This window comes from Mytilus californianus, unplaced genomic scaffold (genome assembly GCF_021869535.1).
Source record: "Mytilus californianus isolate M0D057914Y unplaced genomic scaffold, xbMytCali1.0.p SCAF_4, whole genome shotgun sequence".
NCBI lineage: Eukaryota > Metazoa > Mollusca > Bivalvia > Mytilida > Mytilidae > Mytilus > Mytilus californianus.
The window spans coordinates 89561281-89589030 of NW_026262690.1; the positions used below are offsets into that span (position 1 = coordinate 89561281).

Genomic DNA, 27750 nt, shown 5'->3' on the forward strand with positions numbered 1-27750 from the left:
TGCCATTTAAATGTTCTTTGTATCTGTCATATTTTCTTCAAAAGCAAAAAAATGCATTTTACCCCTATATCCATTATAGCCATAGTGGCTATGTTTCTTGACATACAAGGAAATAAAATACAAAATTTATAATTCAGCAGTTTCAAAGGAGAAGATTTTTTAAGTAAGGCAAGCAAACAAGATGAACAAATTGTCTTTTAAGGGCAATAACTCCTTAAGAGGTCAATTGACAATTTTGGTCATATAATCTTTTTTGTAGATCTTACTTCGCTGAACGTTTTTGCTGTTACAGTTTATCTTTATCTTCAATAATATTCAAGATAATAACCGCAAAATTTCCTTAAAATTACCAATTTAGTGGCAGCAACCCAACAATGGGTTGTTCAGTTCGTCGGAAAATTTCAGGGCTGATAGATCTTGACCTAATGAACATTTGAACCCCTGTCAGATTTGCTCTAAATGCTTTAGTTTTTGAGATATAAGCCAAAAACTGCAATTGACCCCTATGTTCTATTTTAGCCATGGTGGCCATGTTTGTCAATGGATCAAAACTTCGGATACAATTTATAAACTAGATACCCTAAGGAACATTCAGTTAAAGTTTGAAGGTATTTGGCCCAGTAGTTTCAGAGAAGATTTTTTAAATAGTTTACGACGACAGATGACGACGACGGACGCCGAGTGATGGCATAAGCTCACATGGGGCCCTTTGGGCCTAGTGAGCTAAAAAATTGAAGCATTGTCAAACAGAAGACTGACTGGCAGATCTGAAAATCACATACAGGGTACAACTAATAATTAAAGTGCAGACTAAAACCAAATCATTCCTCAATACAGAAACTGAAAAATAATTCACCAAAAATTCCATGCTCAGTAAGCTTCATAAAATTGAAAGTATTTTCAAACAAGAAGTGACTGCCCTGCATACCTGAAAATCTCTTATACAGTTCAGTTAATGACTTTTATGGCACCTGGCATCTGTAATTGTATCACGAAGCATTATACCAATTTTAGGAAGCTGTAATTTATACTGTAATTCATAGTTTCTGAGATATTTAATGAAAATTTCATACATGGACCTTATGTGTGAGAATATATGTCTTTGGTAACAGGAAGTTGTGGAAAGAAAAATACATAACATTGATATCAAATTTCAGAAAGCTGTGATATGTAGTTTCTTAGAAAAATGTGACAAGAATTTCATGGGACCAATGAATGGACAGGGGTAAACCAGTATAACCTCCCAAACCCCAATTTTGAGAGCAGGAATATTATTTCACACAGGAACCATTGTGACTACAGGTAGATGATATTAACATAGCAAACCATTACAAAACCACAAAAAATAAGTGATCTTATATAAGAAAGAGACAAAAACAGTTTGATGCTTGATTTTTTTAATAATGTTCTATTGAGATTTATACACTGTATATCAGTAAATGATTCCTACAACTTTCAAAAAAATATAATATAATATCTATTTACAATTTACATTTTTCACATATATGATGTAAACAAAAAAATCAACAATAAAGTGGCCAGCCAATAAAATAATAAACTGATTTTAAATTTGCTGACACTTTTATATAATCTTAAACTGTTATCAGTATATGAAATTTATTTTTACAAAGCTTTAAGAAACACTTAAATTGCATTTCAACTCTGTTTCATGCCAATTTCAAATAAACTTCATATCAGAGACAACATACAGTTATTCCTTCATACTGCACCATGTGACTTTAAATTATTCAGAATAAAATATTTCAGGTGATAATTGACTATTTCAGAATCTGAAACATTCTGGGTTTATATTTTTAAAAGTTTACACCAAAATTTTGTGATTTGGTAACAACTTAACTTAACAATGGAATTCAACCAATTTGATACAATGTTGTTATCATTTTGGGTAGTACCCAAATTCCTTGAGATTCTATAACTGCAAAACAATTGTGAATAATATACATTTATGGAAAGACACTAAAAATTGCACAAGATGAACTGTCATAAAAATTTTACAATAACATATTGTACTTGGTAATAAAGCTTTATAAATATTTATACAGTCCATCAACTTGACTGTAGACACATAATAATTGTAGTGCTATTTAATGTATCCAGTGTTCAAAATATGATTTTGTAGAAATCTGAATTTGAGATGTGCTCTCCATAACTGACTTCTAGATTAGTTTACATATGACATGACTTGCATATTTTATTTTCATAAGTATACCTGTTTCAAAGGGCAAGGACATTTTATAAAGGGCAAGTTGTTTTAGAAAGCTAGGAAGAAACAAACATCTTTTTCTATTCCCTAACAATAATCACAATAGCATACAAAGGCCAACAGAAATGGACTATTGAACAAGATGTACTGTGAGCAATAGATAATTCTGATATAAATATTTAATTAACAGGAAGTTGATTATCAATGGTTGTAAAAACATATCACAGGGTATAACATGCTCACATTAAGCTTAATTTCAAGAAGATCTAATTGGTAGTTTCTGAGAAAAACGCTCCAAAATTTCATACATGGCCATTATGTGTAAAAATATGTTAGTTTTCAGTAACCAGGAAGTTGATTAGGGAAGGATGTGAAAATGCATCACAAGTAAAGGATGCTCACATTACGCTTGATATCAGATGTAAGGAAGCTCTGATTTGTAGTTTCTTAGATGTATAGAAAAATTACATAGGACATTATGACTGACTGACTGATAGAGGTAAACTAGCAAACCCCCACTCCTTCAGAGCTAGGGTATAAAAAAAATCTTTTCTTTAAATGCTGAAAACAGAATATATAAATACATCAAAAGCATACAACACATTGGCAATAGTCTGTTAAGTATTGTATTGGTCAGCTATACAAGTATGAATCAATTAACAAATATAAAAACAATAGGAGAAAAAATAGATAATGACAATTTTCTATTATTTTACCCAAATATGAAAAATACTCTTGCAGTATTATCTTGCTGATTAAAACCTCAATTTTCCAAATAGAACCCATGACAAACTTTCTTAAGTAATAAAAAGTTATGGCAAAGTCTGGCAATTTCAGCATTACTTACATGTAAAATTATCATAAATCATATACAACCTTCAAATAAAAGCACAAAAAAATTATCATTAATATGTATTTACAAAGTTATCATATTATGACCAGCATGAAGGTAAACACACTTCAATAACGTGAAAATATCATGTTAAATATCACAGAATGTACAACATGGAACCTGGCTTAAAATGGCATATAATGAAGATTCATTATTGTTCGTGGGATATCAATTTTCATGCATTTCATGGATAAAGGTAAACCATGAATTTCAATTTGCAACGAAGTACAAAATTTCTATAGGCTTGTATGCAGACTTTGGTAAAACAATGAAATCACACATAAATGAAAAATACAATTTCTCCTCAATCCATGAAAATAAATAAATCCGAAGTAGTTGTTCAAATATAGAAGGTGTAATACCACCAAATCATAGTACTTCAAATCCGGTTTCATACGAAAAAGGGTCGAAAAAATATTCCCTTGAATTCGACAGTTGTAGGAAATTAATCCTACATTTCATCGCAGTAAAAAAATCTTGGGTGTTTCAAAGCACCATTCTTTTTTTATTTGGTGTTTCTATGAAATATTTTGGAAACTTGAGGTTACATGGTTACTAAAGCTTGAAAACAGGGGGGAAAAGGGGGTGAAATTTGATTGACTAACTTCCAGTGATGGTTATTGTCTTATATGCAATGAAATGTTATATGTGAAATTTTATCTGTAGTACTGGACAGGATAAAACTTTACTCATACTAAGTATTTCTTTATTTGAAACAAAGATAAATTTTGAACAATTTTTTGAAAAGTGCCAATTTAACAAAGACTAATAGGGGAAAAACAATGGTGGTATTACTCCTAGAATAAAACATTTCTTAAAGAAGCAAAAAAAAAAAACGTTTTGTGGCACATCAAGTTACTGAATTCAAGAAGAAATGTTTTTAAAATAAGACAGAAACAATGTAGAAACATGCAGTATGACAAATGATGCCTTAAGCAGAAGAGTCAAAGCTTAACAATGCACAAAACCAAATTGTATTCTCACTTGTAACTGTATAGGAAAAATAAATACAATGCATTATCAAGGGGAGACTACTCAATGCGAAAATGTCTATTAACTTGTATACAAGTGCTGGTCTAGTTCTATTGGGAACTACAGTGTGGCATTGACTATAATGGCATCCCATACCTTATACAAATGCGAAATTCTGCAAACTTGTAAAAATATATACAATATCAACATATGAATAAAAGTTCAAAAGTAATTTGTTATTGTCTTTTTAGAATGCTTATCAAAAAGAGCAATTTTCCTTCAAGCAAAGGCACATACAAAAGCAATCAATTCCTGCAAATCAATTATGTATAACATATAATATTTTATAACAAATATAAAAAAAAGATAAAAAAAAACAATTACATTTACAGGTCTTTTATGATCAATGAAAACAGTCGTCTTCCTTTACAAAATTATCTAATTCAATCAGTCCACCTCTTTACCCTGCAATCAGTATAGGGGATTGAACAACACTTTTTACATACCAAAACAACCTGTCCACTCCTACTATAGTAGTCTGGGCATAAAAAGTATTTCTTTTGCATGGCATGTACTTAGTAACATAGAATATGACTAATAAATAGTCTCTGTGAACAGCATTAATTAAGAATCCTATACCAATGATTAACTAAGTAAATTCCAATCTAATAATAAAACTAGTTTCAAATATCACTTTTAAGTAAACTAAATACAAAAATGTAACAACGCTGATATATTTTATTTAAATTAATATCATTATAAACGTTATTGATGAACACTTTTCAAATTTATAAACACAGTCCCTGCTGACTCTATCTTCCATTCAACTTCAACTCATCCTTTTTTTAAGCATTTTGACAGATCTTTAAGTATAAAAAAAAATCAAATCCATAACTTCAGATTACACAATAACATTAATAAGTATGATAGTTTGTCTTGAAAAAACATACTTAAAAATATATAAATCACATATCATTATGATCATAAGGGAATCGAGAACAATTCATTCTTGCCATTTGTTTTTTTAATCATACTAAATTTAATGCTGGCCTTCATGCAATTTTCACAGTACTTAAGACTTGCTCTTCTTGAAATAAAAATAACCTTCCATTACATGCAAGTAAAAGATAAGCTTTGTCAAACATATTGGTTTAAAGTAATAAAATTCCAACAGAATATTTCAATTTTGACTCACTTTACAGAGGGAATGATTCCTTCATAGTTTATTATCACCAAGACATACATGCAAATATTTCAATTAAATAAATAAATGTTGAAATTAAAATTGTGCCAAGTTAACAGTTGGTAGCTTTATACATAGTTCCTAACAATATGACAGGCAAAAAGCAAAAAAGACAGCTTAGCAAAACAGCACTAGATGTGAAACTAAGTAAGAGAGAAGCCAGTATGCAACTATTCAATTTATTAGACATAGATATTTCCAACCTTTTCCCCCTGAGAACATAGTTATTTACATATCAACCCTAGACTTCAGAAAATTAATTAGCTTTCATCAATTTTGAGGGGCAAAAAATAGACTTCTACTAATAAATGTTCTTAGTTGGCTCAACTGTTAATAAGATGTTTCTGTTTAGGGGTGACCCAGAAAATGTTTGACCCCTGTTAGATGTACGTTTTTACCATTCTTTATCTATTCTTCTGAAAATGATATTAACAAAATCCTAAAAATGCTGAATTTCAATAAGACTGTAATATAATGAAATATATGCATTGCAATTTGTGAACAATATTACATCTGTGTGAAGATTTGATTGTCCTAATTTGTGTAAACTGGATATTTTGTAGGACAAATACATGTATAATAGAAACATGATACACTAGAATTAATATTCTAACATAAATATTTATGATAATGCTATATACTTTCATTTTTCTGAATTTATAATTCGATTGAATTCATTCACCTACAGTCATGAAAACTGCTAGCACTTCATTGGTTATAAAAAAAAAAACTGTAGTACAAAAATCATACAAAACTTGTTTATAATTATCAACAATATATACATAATACAATGATGACAGGTTATAACAACTATGAATTGACAGAGATACCCAATGGAATAAACAATGTACTTCCATCTGCCAAAGTGCCCTCATTATTTGAACTTTCTTCCTCTTTGATGTTAATACTATTTTCCTGCATAGATGTATCATCATCGTCCTCATCTGTAATATCAACATCAGAATCATTGTCTACCATCTCAAGTTTACTTTTTATTTCTGACACCATCTTTCTTACTTCTTTATCTGGTGTTCGTCTGTATGGTTTTGTCCTAATTTTAGCAAATTCTTCGACAGTTAGAATTTTAATACCTGAAGCTGTCAAAAGCTTGCCATGTCTTGTTTTAAGATGTCTTTTGTATGTGTTTCTTGTTTTGAACTTTTGAGGACAATCTGCACATATGAATGGAGTTTCACCTGTGTGACGACGCAAGTGTTCCTGAAAAATTAACATCATGAAATGTATTACCATAAACAACAGTACCCATACAATAAATGTCATTAAAAATGAAAACCTTACAGTAACTGTCAAGATGAACATCAGCAATAAAAGAAATATTCTTCGGATATTTGCCTGGCATGCCTTGGGACTTCACTGCATCGTCTTATGGAAATTTTCCTCATATCTCTGTCTCCCCCAATAAATTGCTCGCCTTTTAGAGAGTGAAACAATTAATTTATTATGTCTCTTTCTGTGGTTTTACTTCAAAATGATCTATATTTGAATAGACTGATTGTAAGACATAAATTAAGAAATAATATGGTACCCATCTATTATTGCTCAATGGTGGATGGATAGTTGTTTAATGTTAAGTTGCAAGTTAAATAATACATATTCAGGACTAGAATATGTTGATGAAATATGAATATGAACCCTGCTTTGTATTTGACTGACACTCTGAGCTGGAATTTTAATATGGTACTTCACAAGGTAACAGTCCACTACTGCTTACTGAAATAGGGTTTAATTGAACACACTAGTTGACAAATATATTAAACATCATAATTTACAATCTCTTTAATTAATTATAGTACAGTTGTTCATCCAAGTACATATGAATACTCTAATATAGGCCAACTTACTTTAAAGTGACTTGGATGTCTAAACTTCCTACCACAATCCTTGCAAGTAAATCTACTTTGATTGTTGTGAATTAACATGTGGTAGTTCAAGCTATGCTGTCTCGTAAATGTGGTATTGCATATAAGGCACATGAAAGGCTTGATTCCTGAAATAAATATAGGTAAAAATGGTCAAACAGTCTTCAATTCAAAAATGTTCAGAAGTGAAATGGCACAATATATAATTAATATCATTGTTGTTAATAATCAGTGAATATGGAGAAATTCAATATATTAAAAAAACTGTGAGCAGATATATATATATAAATCAAAGAGCTTGATAACTCTGAGGGATACAATTGCCATTGTTTCCATTGATATTAGTATTCTGTCTAAAAAAAAATCAACTGAACATGTATTCCCTATTTGATTCAATCTAAATATAGTTTTTCACTTTAAAAAATAGCCAAAATAACTAAAAGTTAACAGTAAAAAAAACCCAACCAATTTCAATTACAAGTAATACATAGACAAAAGCAATTTTTTTCTTCAAAATTTTGCTTTGGTCTTTAGATTATCCATGACGTTTTAACAGATTTTAACCCCTGACTTGAATGGAATAGTCTAACAAGTATACCCCTGACTTGATTGGAATAGTCTATCCACAGGCAATCTATTGATGGCTGAGTTCATTATTGATCTACCAATATTTTTAACAAAACAGGAATAATAGAAAATAAAATGCTCGGCAGGGCGCAGCTTGATACGACCGCAGAGGTCGAACCCTGAACAGTTGGGGCAAGTATGGACACAACATTCAAGCTTGATACAGCTCTGAATTTGGATTGTGATTAAATATTTGACACAGCATAGGTTTCTGACACAGAATGAATGTGGTCTAAGAACTTAAAAATTTTAAATTGGACATTCACCTATTATGGTCCAATATCCAAAATCTAAATACATGGTTAGATTCAGCATATCAAAGAACCCCAAGAATTCAATTTTTGATGAAATCAAACAAAGTTTAATTTTGGACCCTTTTGACCTCAATGTGGACAAAGTTGATAACGGGGCCCAAAAATCTAAATACATGGTTAGATTCAGCATATCAAATAACCCCATATATTCAATTTTTGTTGAAATCAAACAAAGTTTAATTTTGGACCCCGATTTGGACCAACTTGAAAACTGGGCCCATAATCAAAAATCTAAATACATGTTTAGATTCAGCATACCAAAGAACACTAAAAATTCAATTTTTGTTAAAATCAAACTAAGTTTAATTTTGGACCCTTTGGACCTTAATGTAGACCAATTTGAAAACGGAACCAAAAATTAAGAATCTAAATACACGGTTAGATTCGGCATATCAAAGAACCCCAATAATTCAATTTTTGATGAAATCAAACAAAGTTAAATTTTGGACCCTTTGGACCTCAATGTGGACCAATTTAAAAACGGGGCCCAAAATCCAAAAACTTAATACACGGTTATATTCAGCAAATTAAAGAACCCCAAGAATTCAAGAATAAAACCCCATTGAAATTGATCAAGAAATAAGCAATTTATAAGAAGTATCTTCTTTTGCACAATACTGTGCAATTGAATATTTCTTGCTATTGCGCAATACTGTACAATTGACAATTTCTTGCTATTGCGCAATATTGTGCTATTGGATATTTCTTGCTATTGCGCAATACTGTGCAATTGAAGATTTCTTGCTATTGCGCAATACTGTGCAATTGAAGATTTCTTGCTATTGTGCAATACTGTGCAATTGAAAATTTCTTGCTATTGCACAATACTTATTATATAAAAATTTACACATCCTGTTTGGTGTGTATCTCCTACCATATCATTATTATTTGCTTTTAAATATAAATCAGAAATAACCAACTTAAAATGGAAAATTTTAAAAGAAAAAAAAAAGGAAAAAAAGAAAAAAAAGAAAAAAAAAAAATCCCCCCCCCCAAATTTTTTGAACCCCCTTATGATTCATCACCCCCAAACTCAATCCCAGCCTTCCCTTTGTGGTATGGTACCTTGCAGTACAACTTCAGAGAGATCCATACACTTGAACACAAGTTATTGTCTTGAAACTAGAAAAATGCTTATTTTCCCAATTCCTAAACATTTCAGGCAATTACCCCCAAACTCAATTCCAGCTTTCCCTTTGTGATATGAAACCTTGTAGTACAATTTCAGAAATATCCAAACACTTACACACAAGTTATTGTCATGAAACTAGAAAAATGCTTGTTTTTTGCCCCTTTTTTGGCCCCTAATTCCTAAAATTTTGAGGCAATTACCCCCAAAATCAATTACAGCCTTCCCTTTGTGATATGGAACCTTGTGGTACAATGTCAGAGGGATCCATACACTTACACACAAGTTATTGTCTGAAAGTTACAAAATGCTTATTTTTGGCCCCTTTTTGGCCCCTAATTCCTTAACTGTTGGTACCATAACCCCCAAAATCAATCCCAACCTTCCTTTCGTGGTATTGAACCTTATGGTAAAATTTCATGGAGATCCATTCACTTAAACTAAAGTTAGAGTGCGAAAACCAATGTGTCTTTCGGACGACGCCGGACGACGACGACGACGCCAACGTCATACCAATATACGACCAAAAATTTTTTAATTTTTGCGGTCGTATAAAAACCACATCTGATGAAAACTTACTTATTAAAACATGGTAAATGAATTTGACTTTTTTAAAAACATTTGATTAACAGTGAGCAACAAGTGGCATATAAGTTTCTTAATAGGGTTTATAATAAGGAAGACTCCATTTGGGCTGAGGGGGTGTTCTACTTCTACTTCTTCCATTACGCTGTTAATTACATTTTTCGAGTTAATAATGCAACAACAACCCTAAATAGCGGATAAAAATACAGAAAATCTCTTGAGTTGCAAATTGCAAATCAATCAATGAAGCGGGGAATCCAGAGCAAACATTTTGATGCCTCTCAAGGTCAAGAACTACACATGTGCTTAATTACATAAACAAACAGTTAGAATTATATTTAGATTGAGGACAATACATCAAATGTGGTTCTCCATTTCTTTATGGAAGTTCAATATCAAAGTTTCATAAAGGTAACATAATAGAAACAACACCACTTCAGTACTTATCTGACAGAAATAGTTTTATTTCGGAACCACTCTTGCATTTTAACAAAACAGCAGAATTCACACTTTGACATGATGCTAAATATATAAAACTCTAAATATAAATACTGCTTAATACTGATTTTCCGTATTGTAAAATAAACGCAAATAAAAAAGGGAGATATCAAAACATAAGGATTATGAGAAGAAAACTAACGGAAAGTTGTTTAAATTCAATCTGTTTGTTTGTTTTACTCTTTAAAACTGTTCAATCTTAAGAATCTGAGTTGTTCCTTAATATAAAGCACAAAACGGTTGACGTGAGAGCCTTGGAAAGGAGTCAATTGTAAAAGTCTACAGATTGCTTGACAGCAATCATATCCCAAAAACTGACACCTCTATCCCATTTGTAGATGTAGTAAAGTTAATTTACTAGCTATGGGAAAATTCTAGAAACATACGAATAAAATACATAAATAAGTACAAAATCAAATGTCAAAGTATTATCTGAATGTTTCAGTCAAGGTTTCAATGATTGTAAAATTTACACAATTTTCAGATAGTTACCATAGATATGTCTTACTTGTTAGATGTAAATTTATCATCCTTGTTTTTAAAACCATCACATGATTGCTTGGGATTATACTGTTCAAGCAATTCATTTTTTTTCTTTGTATATTTTTACATATTATTGAGTCATGGGTTATTACATGTAATAGAAAATGTACCTATTTAAGTCCATCTTGTCACAAATTATATTTTTAAAGTGTTGTTGTCACCATTTAGTACATAACAGATTAAAAAAATTGTTCAAATTTCCCAACATTTTTATAGGGAGACTCATTTAATTTATGCAGATCCCTCTGAGAATGATCTACCAAAGTTTAAAAAGTGGCTTCATGACTCACCAAATTAAATTGCTAATGACAAGAATTCATGTAATTGCATAAAATGATTACCTGCATGACTTCTGTAATGATACATTAGAGTTGCAGCTGCTGTGAACTGTTTATTTGTGCAGATCTTACAATATAATGGATACATAAGGTCTCTCTTCCTTGCTTTTAATTCTCGTATGCATTTTAAGGCAGCTTTCTGTAAAAAATAAAAGGGTCAGTTATCAGCTACAATATTATCCTTCTATCCAAAATATTTCTAATTTTTTGCACTAATGCCTTGCAAATTATGAAAGTATTTGTTAGAGTGCTTTGCTGTTATAGTTTTTAATATGTTGAAACTACCCCATAACTTGATTCTAATGCACAGATGTATGGAGACAGACATTTAGCAAAATATTTGTTAAAATAAAGACAATAAACTTGCATTTAATATGTAAATTACAATCACTATATATTTTGAAGTATCTGAACAGCCTACAATTTCTATTTAATAGAACTGACTACTGAGACAAAATTAGGAGAGGTCAGAATAGTTGCTGTTTCAATTTGGAGATGAAACAGTTTTTATGCACCAATACAGGAAAATAAAGCAAATGTAATGATTAAATAGATTTTCACGTAAAAAGTCGACCACACTGTTCTATTTGTCCTTCTCATCCTGATGAAAACCTACTGTAAGGTGACATGTCCCATATGTTAATAATTTCAGGCAGACAATCCCATAGATTTCATATATTCCTGACTTTTGAATGTATAATGCAATCGTAAAAACACCGCAAAACATACTATCTCGGAACTAATGAAATGATAAACACTTGTTTGGTTTGGGTTTAAAAATGGTTCAAACTATATAAAGGAAGAATTAGAACATACTCTCTCCCATTCTGTGGTTTCAAGTTCGTTTGGATTTTTCCTTTTTTTCTTCTGTGTATGAGGACCTATATTAATAATACATGTATTTGTTGGAGATTGTTGTCGATTTCTTCTTTCTTCCTCTGACAGAGATTCATATTCTTCAGGAATTGCAATTCTTCCATGCTTTGCTATTGGGCACTTAGGCATTGGTGGGTATGGTCCTATTAGAAAAATGTACAAAAAAAACCACATTACATCTGATCAATTGTTTGTATACAATTTACATGTAAATGTTTTATATTTGATCATATTTTATATATATCCTTAAAAAAATTAATATATATGGAAACATGGCAATCAGTCACCAATTGTTTAAATGTAATTCTTAAAACTATTTTTTCCCAAAATAAGCAAGTAAATATGGACTAATAATAATGCCATTAATCTGAACATAGCTGCAATTTTCAAAAATGCCACATAAATTTCTGAGTTTATAGTGTCTGTTTTCCCCTTTAATTACTTTCTGAATCCTAATGAAAGGATGAGAAACAATCAAATATCCTCAATTAAGATTTCTGGTTCTTTCTTACTGGGGGAGGGGAGCCTCATCAGACACTACACATTTGTCCTGGAGTATCCAAGATTTCCAAGGTTCGCATTATAAATGGCATTTCAAAAATTTATGTACTTTAACTAGTAAAAAATATAATAATGTTAAAGCAGTACAACTAATACATACTTTGACCACTGTGTCCTTTAGAGGTCACAGGATTTTCAAATAAGGAGGGGGATTCAGATCTGTCACCAACAATTTCTTCTGAACACACAATTATAGTTTTTGAGGCTTCATCATGACCATATCCAGACAATTCATCCATCACAGACACATTGCCCAGACATAATATAGGTTCTGCATTCCGTTTTGGTCTAATTATTTCTCTTCCACAGTAAAATTTCAAGTTGTCCTCATCTTCAACCTCAACTTCTTCATCTGCTTCACCTAGAAATTCACGCATGTAGAAACTTTTCTTCCTTCCAAATACTGTTGTATAGCTATGATCATGATGAGGCTGAGTTCTACTTAAGAGCTCTATAATTAATTGTTCATTTTCTTCCAGCCTCCTTTCCGTTTCTTCTCTGCAATACTTGTCTGTTTGTTCCACTGGTTGAACATCATTTTTTCCTTTGATTATCCTGTTCCCAGGTTTCAATTCCTTATTAGGCTGTTTAATTATAGTTTTTGTTCTGTCACTTCTCCGTAATGTAGAAGAATCATTTTCATCACCAGAAATTTGGTCCATGCTATCCCTACTGTCCTCTGTTACTTCACCACTCTTCAATTCTGCTGGGGTAGTTGTGTTTGGTATATTGTCATATTTACTTGTTTTTAATGCTGTAAATTTCATTTTCTTGGTTACTGTTTTCTTGCTAGCTGCCATTTCTATAATAGAGGAAAAAGCTTTATACACCTTATCAAACAAATTCAACAATTTTCAAATAAACAAATTCAACAATTTTCAAATCAGTTTGAATCTTCAAGTGGTTCGCAGGAAAAAAGAAAGACATTTTTTTTAAACCTGAAATTTCCAGTTCTACATACAATATGAGCTGAATTTATCCACATCCATAAAATCATAAAAATTGCAGATAATGTAAATATCAATGTCAAATCAGGAGTGTAACAATGAGAATAATTTAAAAGATGTATGTTTTTTCAATTTTGTTAAATGAACTCTCTGAAACATGTTCATATGAGTAAAATTATAGTGACAATAGCATGTTGTGAAGTGATTTTACATAAACATCAAGTGTAACCCTACCATAAAGGTTATGGGCCTGGACAATGCACAAAATCTAATGAGGGCTTGTTATTTTGTTTTTTTGGTAAACTTTTGTAGATTTTTATTGCGTGTTTAACTGTATTTTTCTTCCATTTTCATAATATTCAATCTTATAAGTTTTGGTGCTTGTCCTTTACTACAGGCTACTTTTATATGTCTGCTTTAAGTAAACTTACATTGTTGGGTTGCTGTATCACTGACATTTACCCCACACAATTTCTTTTATTACTTACCTGCTAGTCTTTTATTTTTCATATGAACAGGTTCAGCTTCAAAGTAAAAACGTTCTTTTCTATCAGGATCTGAAATAGTTGTAGATGTGTATGATTGCCAATCTAATTATTATTGTATCCAATAGAAAACAAGTGAATATGTGAGCTACTGCTCACTAATGATACCCCTGCCCTGCTAAAAGTATAAGGTAAACAGGAAGTTGTTGAGTGACGGTATAGCTGATTCATATAAATCCTGAAACAAAATTTCAGAAATCCTTGTAATGTAGTTCCTGAGAAAGATGCGAAGAAAAATATTCATGGGACGGACGGACTGACGGATGGACAGACAGAGGTAAAACAGTATATCCCCACTTTTTTAAAGTGGGGGTATAATAAATATATTTCAATGAAAGCACCAAAGCATTTATCGAAAGTTAAGTTCCAATGGTATCTCTAAGAACTTCTCAACCAATTTATTTTAAAAAGAATTAAAGAACCTTAGTGAGGGCGCTCACATACCCCACGTCCCCACATTGTCATTGGAGAAATAAAATATGTGTAAGAAAAAAAAATTGTATAAGAAAAAAAAATTGAATCATAATTTCCTGTCAATATGTGTACATAGTATGTCCTTATTATCTACAAAGTTTCATGAAATTATGTTGTGTGGTTTCAGAGGAGTTGCGATGACAAACTGTTGCAGAAGTACATTGAAGCAAATAAGTTCAAAGGGGCGTAACGCCTAGAAAAAAAATTGAATTATAATTTCCTGTCGATATGCACATCTACATAGTATGTCCTTATTATCTACAAAGTTTCATGAAATTCTGTTGTGTGGTTTCAGAGGAGTTGCGATGACAAACTGTTGCAGTAGTACATTGAAGCAAATAAGTTCAAAGGGGCGTAACTCCTAGAAAAAAAATTGAACCGTAATTTCCTGTCGATATGCACATCTACATAGTATGTCCTTATTATCTAAAAAGGTTTCATGAAATTCTGTTATGTGGTATCAGAGGAGTTGCGATGACAAACTGTTGCAGTAGTACATTGAAGCAAATAAGTTCAAAGGGGCGTAACTCCTAGAAAAAAAATTGAACCGTAATTTCCTGTCGATATGCACATCTACATAGTATGTCCTTATTATCTAAAAAGGTTTCATGAAATTCTGTTGTGTGGTATCAGAGGAGTTGCGATGACAAACTGTTGCAGTAGTACATTGAAGCAAATTAGTTCAAAGGGGCGTAACTCCTAGAAAAAAAATTGAATCGCAATTTCCTGTCGATATGCACAACTACATAGTATGTCCTTATTATCTAAAAAGGTGTCGTGAAATTCTGTTGTGTGGTTTGAGAGGAGTTGCGATGACAAGAAACAGGACTGATCGACTGACGGACAGACGGACGGGTCAAAAACATTATACCCTCTGCAACTCGTTGCGTGGGGTATAATAACAGCCTAGCTTTTACAATTGGATGAATTTTACTTATTTGACCAATTTATTTGAGTGAAAATCCTGTCAGTGGGTGAATCTTTTTCAGCACTTAACAGGTTGGAATCAATTCCCAAAAAGGGATATAACACATTTTTGCAAACAATATCCCAAATAGGATATAAATTAACTGTGCAAAAATGTTCTTTTTTTTCTATTTTGGGGGAAATATTACAAGTAGTACATGTACTTATAAATTTTATTACATGAATATACATTGTAACTTATGGTTCATGACTTTTCAAAAATCAGAAGGGATTGCTAGATTTCTCCTACATGTATATCCTATGTATTTCCAGAAGAATATTCAATATTTTTATTCTCTAATATCTCCCTTTTCAAATTACTCAATATCATACATAATTACATGGAGTTCTAATATAATAATAATTATCTTACCATTCTCTTCATCAACTAATTGCTCAAGATGTTTATGTAAATGATTCCTCATCTTCATTCTTGCACCAGATTCATTTCCAAAACTTCTGAACTGAGTCTGGCATTTCCTTGGCATTAAGTAACATGTATATATGAAGTTTCTTGTCATTTCATTAGATGACATTTCAGCATAAAAGTTGACTAAAAACTTGTCTGAAAGTGTTTTTATCTGTTTTAGGTTTAAAATCTCCAAAGATGATAACAATCTCATAGTCTGAAAAAAAATAAATATCATTGGATCAATCATAATAAGATACATCACTAGACCAATGACAATAAAAGAACAGACTTCCAATGCACATATTTTATCTATCCAAGGTACAAGGGCAATAACTAAATAAAACACTTTTATTTTGTAGCGCTAACGAGGCCATTTTCCATAAATTTAATATTTCCAAGGGGCATAACTCTTTAACAAAAGTTGATCATCCACCATTATAAAAGTTGTCCAAGATATTGCTGATATTAACCTATAGTATAAGTTTTATAAAAATCTGGCAAGAATTATACCCGAGAGAGCGCTAACGAGGCAGTTTTCCTTAAATTTAATATTTCCAAGGGGCATAACTCTTTTTTTAAAAAGTCGATCGCCCACCATTATAAAACTTGTCTGAGACATTGCTGATATTAACCTATAGTATGAGTTTTATCAAAAAATCGGGCAAGAATTGTACCCGTGAGAGCACTGACGAGGCCATTTTCCATGAATTTAATATTTCCAAGAGGCATAACTCTTTTAAAAAAAGTGGATCAGCCACCATAATAAAAGTTGTCAGAGATATTGCTGATATTAACCTATAGTATAAGTTTTATAAAAATCTGGCGGACACACGGACGGAAACCCTGTATTTCCATGTCCCCCGCAACGCGTTATGCGGGGGACAACAATATTGCTAAATTGCCAAATGGCCCCAACCACTGTGTATTTAGAATACAGTCACTACTTATTATCAAAACTTTCTGACAAACAGTTTTAGAGGAGTTGCAGGGGGAGCGAAGTGGAAGTCAGGGATGGGAACTGGGGATAGAGGGGGAGTAAAATTGAGACATTCTGGGAAATTGTTTTGACTGATTTTCGTCTGGGAGTAAGGAGGAAGTGGGAGTTGGGGGTAGGGAAGTGGGAACAGTCTTGGGAGTATTTTTGTGTTTCTGACAGACGAAAAAAAATAACTTTATCCTAAGATCTTTAGTGGCAGAAGATAATAATTCAAAATTAGAAATATCAAGGTGTTGGAAGAAAAGGAACATGAACAACTTTTGGTTACATGAATCATTCCAATAAAATAATGTTCTACAACTTGATTTTAATTTGATAGAATGCTAGACAGTGTCAAACACTCAGAAAAAATGAAAACAACTTCAATGCGTACTTCAAATGCTGAACAGTTTACTCTGATGGAATACTAACCGTCTTACCTGGACCTAAATTTTCAGTGTAATTGAAACTTAAATACTATTGTTTGTAAATATAAACTGTTGACACAGAGATATGTCTTGTCTTAATGTCATTTTGATAGTATAATGCAAATGTTGAATTTAAAGGCTATACTTTGACATGTCAAGCATGTAAAGCATGCAAAATATTCAAAGTCAATGACTAATGACAGAAAGTGCAGGGCCAAATAACCTCTTTGGAAAAGGGTAAAACTCTTACTTAACAAATTCTGCTACTTCCTACTGCAATTAGAGAAATAAATTGACAAGGACCAGGGCCCCATTGGTATACCAATTATGTGTTGTTAAACATGAGGAATGATTAAGGGTATAACCCTAACAATAAGCCCAATTATTATAACAATAACTACTATTTATGATAGCACACATATATCCAATACATTTTTATTTACAGCACACTGACACATATATCCAATACATTTCTATTATTCAGCACACTGACACATATATCCAATACATTTTTATTATTCAGCACACTGACACATATATCCAATACATTTTTATTGTTCAGCACACTGACACATATATCCAATACCTTTTTATTATTCCTTTTAGGTTCACTTTCAAGTGTTTCTGTAGCAACTTGTGCTAGTACATCTAACGACATGTAATTTGATTGGTCTTCTTCATTTTCTTCAACCTTTACTGACCTTTTCCTTGTTCTAGATTCTACAAAACATTAGTATCATTTTTTTAGATTAATCAAGTCCATTACACTTTAATGTAAAGTCTTGTGGTAAATAATTAGTATGCAACAATCAGCAGGGCTCACACTACTTCAGAATCATAGGGAGAAGTGACTTCTCTTTTTGAAACTGAGAGGGAGAAGTGGTGACATTTGAAAGAGAAGTGCTTGTTCGCTTGCGGCGCTACACTGTTTGGTTTTTACTATAATACAAAGGGCCATATGTATCTTATTTTTTCATATTGTTCCATTTATACCTGGGAATACAATAAAGGTAACAGTTCAAATTCAAAGTTGTTTAATTTTATCATATCTAGTTGCACAATCATATTAGTCCTCTTGTTAGAAAAAAAGTTAAATATCTAGCAATAATAAAAAAGATTTTTTTATATCAAAAAGGAAAAAAAGTTGTTATATCAATTAGAATTCAATTTAAAATGTACTCTGTTATCTTGTTTATGAAATTCAGTGTTTCTCATTAAAAAATATATAAATTTAACACAGTTAAGCTTGGACCTAGTATTCCCAGAGTTGATCAATTTTAATTACTAAATTGAAACAATGCATATACATACCATGGAAATATATACATTAATCAAGAAGATCTAACCAAAAGTATGTTAATGCGCGTGGAATGGGTATTTTTTTCCTTTTGAGGTCAATATTCCTCTGTCAGCTGTGCCATTCATGTGTCCGTAATCATTATCGTAAGAATCCGGATTTCGGTCATAGCTGGTCCGGTTCCGATCAGTCATTGTCAGTAGTTTATACAAATATTTCAATAGAGGACGAAGAAAAATTTACAAAAATTAACGATGTTTGACACGCTATTTGGAAAGAAATATGACATTTTTAATGCAATACATGGATAACAAATTTACTTCAGGCAAATTTCATCACGTTCTAATGAAGTAACAAACTTATTTTGCCGAAAGTTAGAATGATTTGATGTACGCCTTGAGTAACAAGTACCGGAAGTGATAAACAATTGTTTTTTATGAAATAACATGCAACCAACTTTAAAATCAATGCTTTAATCACTTTTCTGAAGAAAATAAATCGTTTATGTCCTTGAATTTCTTTACTTTTAAATGAAAAATTGCTGTTCATCGATTTGGTAAAAATTGAATATTGCCGATGACAAAAGTAACTGAAAGCGAGTATCCTAAACAACAGGGCGACTAGATTTCGCTTTTGACAGTCGGGCAAAGCGAAGTGACGACTGGGAAAGCGACTTTGTCACCCCAGTCGCATGGTAGCGTGAGCCCTGAATCAGGTACTGTTAAATGAGATCCTATTCATGATGAACTGTTTTAGTTAACTTTCATTCTTCAAAGGTCAAAAAGTAATATTATACATTATAAAGTTTATTTTACAATACAGGCCCTCCAGCCCAATGTCATGACTGTACATTTATAAATGTTACAATTGATAACAGTAATTTATAATGCCAACTGCAGTTAAATAGTAACATCCTAACAATAAACAGACTTACATCATTTCTAAAGCAATTAGGTCACACTGGCCAACTTGCACATATTTTATCTTTCCAAGGGCAATATCTTAACATTTTTTTTTTTAAACTTTTTAATAAATATCTTACAAGAAATGAAGGCATGATATGATTATCACTGACAATGTTATTTTCCATATATTTCTATTTCCAAGGGGAATAACTGCTGCAAAATAGTTGGTAGTCACTCTTCCAAGACATTATTGATATATAAACTTGATAAAAATTTGACAAGAAATGTAGATGTGAGTGTGCTTACAACAAATGAATTTCTATATAAAAAAAAAATTCCAAATGACACAACTCTTAAAAAATAGTAGTTTGGCACAGATTCAAACTTGTCCAAAACATTACTAATAAAAAATTTTAATATAAATTTCACAAATATCCGACTATTGTCCGTTTGACTTCTATAAATCTTCAGAAAATAATTCTAAAAAATTCATTTTTACAAAAAAAATATTTTTTTTCTTGATGTATGTTAATGTATGATATATACGAACTCTGACTATGAATATCATAATTTTAGGCCAATAATCAAAAAAGTTACCCATTAGGTCTCTATGTTACTCCTATTTTTTTTATATAAAATACTTGATGGAGTAAGTAAGAATAGTGTAACAGCCTTCCATTCAAAACTAAAAACATAAGACATGTGCTTTAAACCTGTTTCATTATACCATGTGACTTTTCTCATTTAAATAATGCTGACCAGCAAATAAACTAGGACTTCATTTAAGTTTTATGTCATCATTGTCATGTGATTACAGAACTTATTGTATACATGATTTTGTATTTTTCATTGTTCAATTTCTATGAGTAACCTTAGTAATATTTTCCATTGGACATTACTAGTATAACATTTTTATAAACTACAAAGTAGTTTTATGCAAAATTCAGTTTAGAAATTTTATTAAAAAGTTCCCCTTTTCATCAGTAAAGGTCTTTATGGTTATATTTTATCTAATTTTATTTTCATATTTTGAAAGTCATAAGCTGTGTTTTTTCAAGAAAAAAGTAAATATTAAATGTATTCTGTAAATACTTATTGGTGAAACTTTTTAGAGGCTCTCCATTTTGTTAATACTGTCATCGTGCTTTAAGCATGAAAAGCTTGCTTATATTCTTTTATAAGATATATATAAATATATAATCAAATTAAGGTAACAAAAATTAAGATTTGGTTGGGAATAAAAACAAAATAAAACACCTGATTATAATATTTTTTCCCACAAATAACATCTTTGTAGATACATGCAAATTCATTTATAAAATCATATAAAACCAGTAATAAAAAAACTTAGATGATGGTCATTTTTCATGACATGTATAGTGTCCTTTGATATTTAAATGAGTTAAGTCACATGGTACAATGAAACAGGTTTAAAACACATGTCTAATGTTTTTGTTTTGAATGGAAGGCTGTTACACTATTCATACTTACTCCATCAAGTATTTTATATAAAAAAAAAATAGAAGTAACATAGAGACCTAATGGGCAACTTTTTTGATTATTGGCTCAAAATTATGATATTCATAGTCAGAGTTCGTATATATCATACATTAACATACATCAAGAAAAAAAATGTTTATTTGCAGAAATGAATTTTTAAGAATTATTTTCTGAAGATTTATAGAAGTCAAACGGACCATACAATTGTAGACTTGAGAGTGCTTACAACATGTACAATGCAATTTTCTATAGAATTTATATTTCCAAGAGGAATAACTCTTTAAAAATAGTTGTTTGTCACTGATTAAGAACTCCTCCAAGACATTGGTAATATCAACCCGAAATATAAATTTCATAAAAATCTGTCAAAGAATTGTACATGTGATAGCGCTTACAAGAACAGAGGGGTACTCGGTAGTTCTATGTCCCTTGCAAAGCTTCAGGTAGGGGACAAAAAAAAGGCATATCAGCTCATCATCAGTATGTCACTAAGAGGAGAGATATTACACTATTTCCTAACTAATTTAACCTACTCCTAAAGACACAGCAAAAATTTTAACCCTTAATAATGAAAAAAATGCACACTAAAAAAACCTGGGGATTCTCAAAAGTTTGCATATATGTTAGCTTTCTTTGTATTTTAGCAAAATTTCATAGACCATTGAATAATCCATGTGAAACTAGTGTCTCCAGAAACCTTGTTATTGACAGTTCATGATGCAAAGTGATCTAAATAATAAACAAGATTATATATTTTTAAGTACTTAATTACTTACCTTGCCTAGGTTTGCAAAGTAAATTAGAGATGTGCAGGTGACTAGCAGCTATTGATGATGTATGTAATTTGGCTGCCCTTGACCTTGGAGATCTTGAGAGTGAGACATGTGTCGACTCTTCCTCTTCACTGCTTTCTACAAAATAGAATAGAATAATGTTAACTGCTTATCACAGCACATGAAAAAAGAGCTGAATATTTGCATCAATTAGATATAAGGTGTGGTATGAGTGCCAATGAGACAAACCTCCATCATGTTAGACACATGATAATCCCCCTTTAATGGAATATCTTTAATAGAATGTTTAATTTGTTCATATCTTGATTAAACATGATTAAAAGCTTGGCATTTTATACAGACACTGGTCTTTACTTGAAGACTATATGTTGACTGCTAAAAACCTTTTTTTTTTGTGTTGCTGTGGCATTGAAATCTTCATAGCAGGTCCAGTATAACTATAATTCAAGCTTATTTATCTAGATCAGGCTACTGTAAATTCAGAAATTATTGCGTGCATATGTTATTGCGATTTTTGAAGAATTAACAAAAATGCATGTTTAAATATTGCGATTATAGGAAAAGCTTCATACATATATATGTCAGAATACAAGTTCTTATTATTGCGATACACAAGAAGTCACATTATTCGCATTGATTAAAACCTTGTCTTAATTTCTGAATTTACAGTATATTAAGTCAATCAAGCATAGAAAAATTATCTCCCTTTGACATTTTTCAAATGAAATTAAAGTTTCTTCATTAAAACTTGATAGTGCAGTCTTACACTTTGCAGGTTAAATAAAGAGACATTGTTCAGTATTTCTGTATATTTTTCTTAAAACTTTTCTCATGAGTTTTAGGGGGATATTTTTTCCTGGTAAAAGTAAAAAAAATATTGCAGAACTACATGTATGTTCAGCAGTACTAGTACTTCCTGTATTAAGTCCACAAAGATTCAGATTGCAATTTCAAAAAATAGCTAACTGAAAGGAGTAGAGCCATGATAGTTTAATCAGAAAAATTGTTCAGTATTTTGTATATTTTTTTTTTAAACTTTTCTCGCAAGTTTTTTGGGGGATGTTTTTTTTCACAGTAAAAGTTAAAAAAAAATATTGAAAAACTATATTCAGTTGTACTTTCTATATTATTTCTGCAAAGATTTAGATTGCATTTTCAAAAGGTAATAACTGATAGTAGGACCATGAAGGCCTTCATTTGGCCCTAAAAATGATCTTTGTAACATCATATGCAAAAACTTATAATTATGATCTTAAATAAGATAAAATGCTCCGCTGGGTGCAGCTTGATACGACCGCAGAGGTCGAAACCCTGAACAGTTGGGGCAAGTATGGACACAACATTCAAGCTTGATGCAGCTCTGAATTTGGATTGTGATTAAATATTTGACACAGCATAGGTTTCTGACACAGAATGAATGTGGTCTAAGAACTTTAAAAATTTAATTTACCTATTCAAACCATATCATTATCATTTGCTTTTATATATAAATCAGAAATAACCAATTTAAAATGGAAAAATTTTAAAGAAAAAAAAAATCCCCCCCCCACAAATTTTTTGAACCCCCTTATGATTCATCATCCCCAAACTCAATCCCAGCCTTCCCTTTGTGGTATGGTACCTTGCAGTACAATTTCAGAGAGATCCATACACTTGAACACAAGTTATTGTCTGGAAACTAGAAAAATGCTTGTTTTTTGGCCCCAAATTCCTAAACTTTAGGGCATTTACCCCCAAACTCAAACCCAGCTTTCCCTTTGTGATATGGAACCTTGTAGTACAATTTCATAAAGATCCATACACTAACACACAAGTTATTGTCCTGAAACTAGAAAAATGCTTGGTTTTTGGCCCTTTTTGGCCCCTAATTCCTAAAATTTTGAGGCAATTACCCCAAAATTAATCCCAGCTTTCCCTTTGTGGTATGGTACCTTGCAGTATAATTTCAGAGAGATCCATACCAAGGATCCGGAAATTTTTCCAGACAATTTCAGTCATTTTGAGATGTTTGAAAAGTTGGTGCCCCTTTTCAAATTGTCGATGTCAACTTGACTATATTCATAGGATCAACGAACATGACGAACTTGTATTGCTGTTTCATCGCATTTACTAAGTAAATGTCTTACCATTACTATGAAGGACAGTTTAGGGAAGGCAACAGTCTAAAATTGAAATGATTTTAATGACTCAAAATGGTTAATTTCTCAGACATTGCTTACGTTTCTTCCGATTTGACAAAAGTTAAAACCGGAAGTTTGCGATATTTTAAAGTACGAATAATTCCGGATTCATTTCCGGGATTTGTTTTGTTTATCAAATTGACAGGAAATCACCGGCTTTTTATGGCTTTTTTATTTTATTACCTTTAAAAGTGTTTGAATATAACAGATAATAGTTGCACTCTTTTAATTTAGCATGAAATCAATTTGCATTTTACGATTAAATATTAAATTTGCTGAAGACAATTTCACGCATGCGTATTACATAATAAATAAAGCACATGTGTTACTCATGAAAAAATACTTTTTTCTACGTAAATTTAGATTTAATTTTTAAATCAGAATTGATGACTGTCTTTGATGAAAAGTAAATAAATAATGAATACACTTGTCAGGGAACTTTAATGTTTTAAAGATATTATTCTGAGCTTGTGATCACTGTCAGGTGTGAATTAAAACCACAGGTAAAAAGTGATAAGCGATCATTAGCCAATGTTTCCCGGAGGCATTGATATAGATATTAGGAGGGCCCTCAGGATTATCAAACTACTGTAGTGGCAGTTTTATTACAGGAAAGGGATTATAAACAAAAACAAGTGATCACAAGTGCAAAATGGCGATTAAGAAATCCGATTTCAAACATTGAGTCAATGAAATGACCGAAATTACTTATGTAAAAAAATAAAATTTGTCCTAAATCCCAATTACTCGTTTAGGACAAATAGTTTCATCTTAGGACATGACTGGCAAATATGACCGTTTCCGGACCCTTGATCCATACACTTGAACACAAGTTATTGACTGGTAACTAGAAAAATGCTTGTTTTTTGGCCCCAAATTCCTTAACTTTAGGGCATTTACCCCCAAACTCAAACCCAGCTTTCCCTTTGTGATATGGAACCTTGTAGTACAATTTCATAAAGATCCATACACTAACACACAAGTTATTGTCCTGAAACTAGAAAAATGATTGGTTTTTGCCCCTTTTTGGCCCCTAATTCCTAAAATTTTGAGGAAATTACCCCCAAAATTAATCCCAGCCTTCCCTTTGTGGTATGGTACCTTGCAATACAATTTCAGAGAGATCCATACACTTGAACACAAGTTATTGTCTGAAAACTAGAAAAATGCTTATTTTTGGCCTCTTTTTGGCCCCTTATTCCTAAACGTTTTGGGCAATTACCCCCAAACTCAATTCAAGCTTTCCCTTTGTGATATGGAACCTTGTAGTACAATTTTAGAAAGATCCATACACTTACACACAAGTTATTGTCATGAAACTAGAAAAATGCTTGTTTTTTGCCCCCAATTCCTAAAATTTTGAGGTAATTACCCCCAAAATCAATCCCATCATTCCCTTTGTGATATGGAACCTTGTGGTACAATGTCAGAGAGATCCATATACTAACACACAAGTTATGTCTGGAAGTTACAAAAATGCTTATTTTTGGCCCCTAATTCCTTAACTATTGGTACAATAACCCCCAAAATCAATCCCAACCTTCCTTGTGTGGTATTGAAACTTATGGTAAAATTTCATAGAGATCCATTTGCTTAAACTAAAGTAAGAGTGCGAAAACCAATGTGTCTTCGGATGACGACGACGACGAAGCCAACGTTATACCAATATACAACTGCAAAAATTTTTTGCGGTCGTATAAAAATTTTGATAAACTAGACCCTTTTTCTGTCTGCTGTTTATTTAAACAATTTTGACAGCTTCAAAAGTATGATATTTAAGCCAGATTGCCTGTTTTTATGCATTTGTAAGGCCTATTTCATTCTGCAAAGTATTGATAACACCCTTCGACCAAATAAATTTGTTATACAAACATGACAAAGATGAATGTGGATCGGATTCACATCCTAGCAAAAAAATTGAGGAGGTCGTTGCATGTCGTTTCAAGCAAAAACTATTAAAATTTAGCCAACACATTTATATAATAATACTGCACAATTATGATGAAATAATGTCATCATAAGTGTCTAAATGTGTCAAAACTTGTTAGTTTGTATTTGTCAGGTATTTTTGTCATCAGATGTTTACTATTACTCAATTTAAGTTTCATAGAATTAAACGCCCAATATTGACTATTCATGAACCCACTCCTTTCAATAAAGAAAATTGTGAAGGGAGATAATTTATTAAAGCTGGATAGAGCTTACTGATTGATTGATTGGTGTTTAATGCCACTTTCAACACTATTGTGTTATTCCATGGCGGTCAATTTTTATTGGTGGAGGAAGCTGTAGTGCTCGGAAAGAACCACCAACTTTCTGTAGGAAAACTGAAATTCCTAGTCAATTAAGATTGAAGTTGAGTGCACCTGCCCCGTGCGGGATTTGAACTCACAACCTTAGTGTTGACTGGCTAGTGATACAGTAGTTGGACTACATTTTTGTACTTGGACTACTAAGACCACGGAGGCCCCTCATAGAGATTATAGAGCCACATCCAGTTATATTTGCTCAATCTGTACAGATATATATTAATGGGTGGAGGTGTTTGTATGAGCATCAAAGTTAGTAGCTGCATAATCAGTTTGTTGATTGTGGCCATTATCTGGTAGAAGATGTAGAAATATAACCCGAATAATTCAATCCCTCTCCTTAATCGACCCTGCCAATCTTGAGAGCCTGAACTCATTTCATGATAAAAAAGTGTCAAGAATCCTGGATTGACGCTCTCTGTACCAGCGAGCAAATCAATCCCGAGATCATTCCAAATGATTAATTGATAATTTTGAAATCACTAGGCTTTCAGGCATTTATACAGCCATTGTAGAGCAGCAGAATATAACGAATGAATTATTCCAGTTATTAGAAGTACAGAACCTGTCTAATATCTCTTTTGATTCACATAGGAAGTTCGGGAGTTTACTGTGGATATCAGATACAAATTAACTACTACATACAAACCATCTGAGTACACTCAGAGTTTAAAGTTAATATCATTTTTCTTCTATTCAAATTCATAAATTCTATCATCTAAATTTGTCATCTTCAAAATTGTTGTTATTTTTGCAATTTATAGCAGACTACATTTTTGTTTGCCGCCATCTTGAAAGCGTCTGTCAGCGCATGGTATATATTTTTACGATAAATGTGACATTTCTAAACGTTTTTCACTTTGAGAAAACTGTTAACTTATTGCAACATAGTCTCTCTTTAAGGATGACAACATACAATTACAATGTCATGTCAAAAAGTACACATTTCATGACAAAAATCGACAATGTGTACATTTTGTCATAGCAGCCGACATTGTCACATAAAAAGTAAATTATATCGTAGATATCGCAAATATGAAATTGATTTCATCGTCAATATGACAGACAACTTATTAATCTGTAACTACCCGACTCCAAATATTCATTCTGTCTCTTTTCGGGTGATTTTTCTGCTCTTTTTCGAGTCGCCATTGTCGGGCACCTGCAACTCGTCTGCTTTTACCTCATTCCTTGTGGAACATTTTGCTATTTTAAAAAAAATATTGCACTTATTTTAACAAACAATAAATTGATAATTTTCAAATGGTTTTATTTGAAATTATATGGGATTTTATGATTTTTTTAAACTTGCTGAAGAAATTCTATGCAAGAAAA

At 31.7% G+C, this 27750-nt stretch overlaps 1 protein-coding gene across 1 annotated transcript; it reads right to left on the minus strand.

Annotated features, from left to right (window-relative positions):
* Positions 1–1380: 1380 nt before the first annotated feature.
* On the minus strand, positions 1381–27593 carry LOC127698795 (zinc finger protein 37-like). The gene is made up of 10 exons (XM_052202472.1): positions 27504–27593; positions 21909–22043; positions 18017–18150; positions 15988–16240; positions 14118–14186; positions 12783–13484; positions 12062–12264; positions 11249–11384; positions 7194–7339; positions 1381–6549 (listed from the first exon to the last, which is right to left on the minus strand). The coding sequence occupies exons 1-10, from the start codon at positions 27565–27567 to the stop codon at positions 6142–6144; spliced, it is 2250 nt and encodes a 749-aa protein (XP_052058432.1). The 5' UTR covers positions 27568–27593; the 3' UTR covers positions 1381–6141.
* Between the last annotated feature and the right edge of the window lie 157 nt (positions 27594–27750).

Excerpts from the sequence above, each read along its gene's own strand:
- LOC127698795 (XM_052202472.1), bottom strand. The coding sequence starts at position 27,567 with ATGGCGACTCGAAAAAGAGCAGAAAAATCACCCGAAAAGAGACAGAAT. Across the intron at positions 22,044-27,503 it reads GAATGAATATTTGGAGTCGG|AAAGCAGTGAAGAGGAAGAG; the intron begins GTAGTTACAGAT and ends TCTATTTTGTAG. Across the intron at positions 7,340-11,248 it reads TCATTACAGAAGTCATGCAG|GAATCAAGCCTTTCATGTGC; the intron begins GTAATCATTTTA and ends TATTTATTTCAG.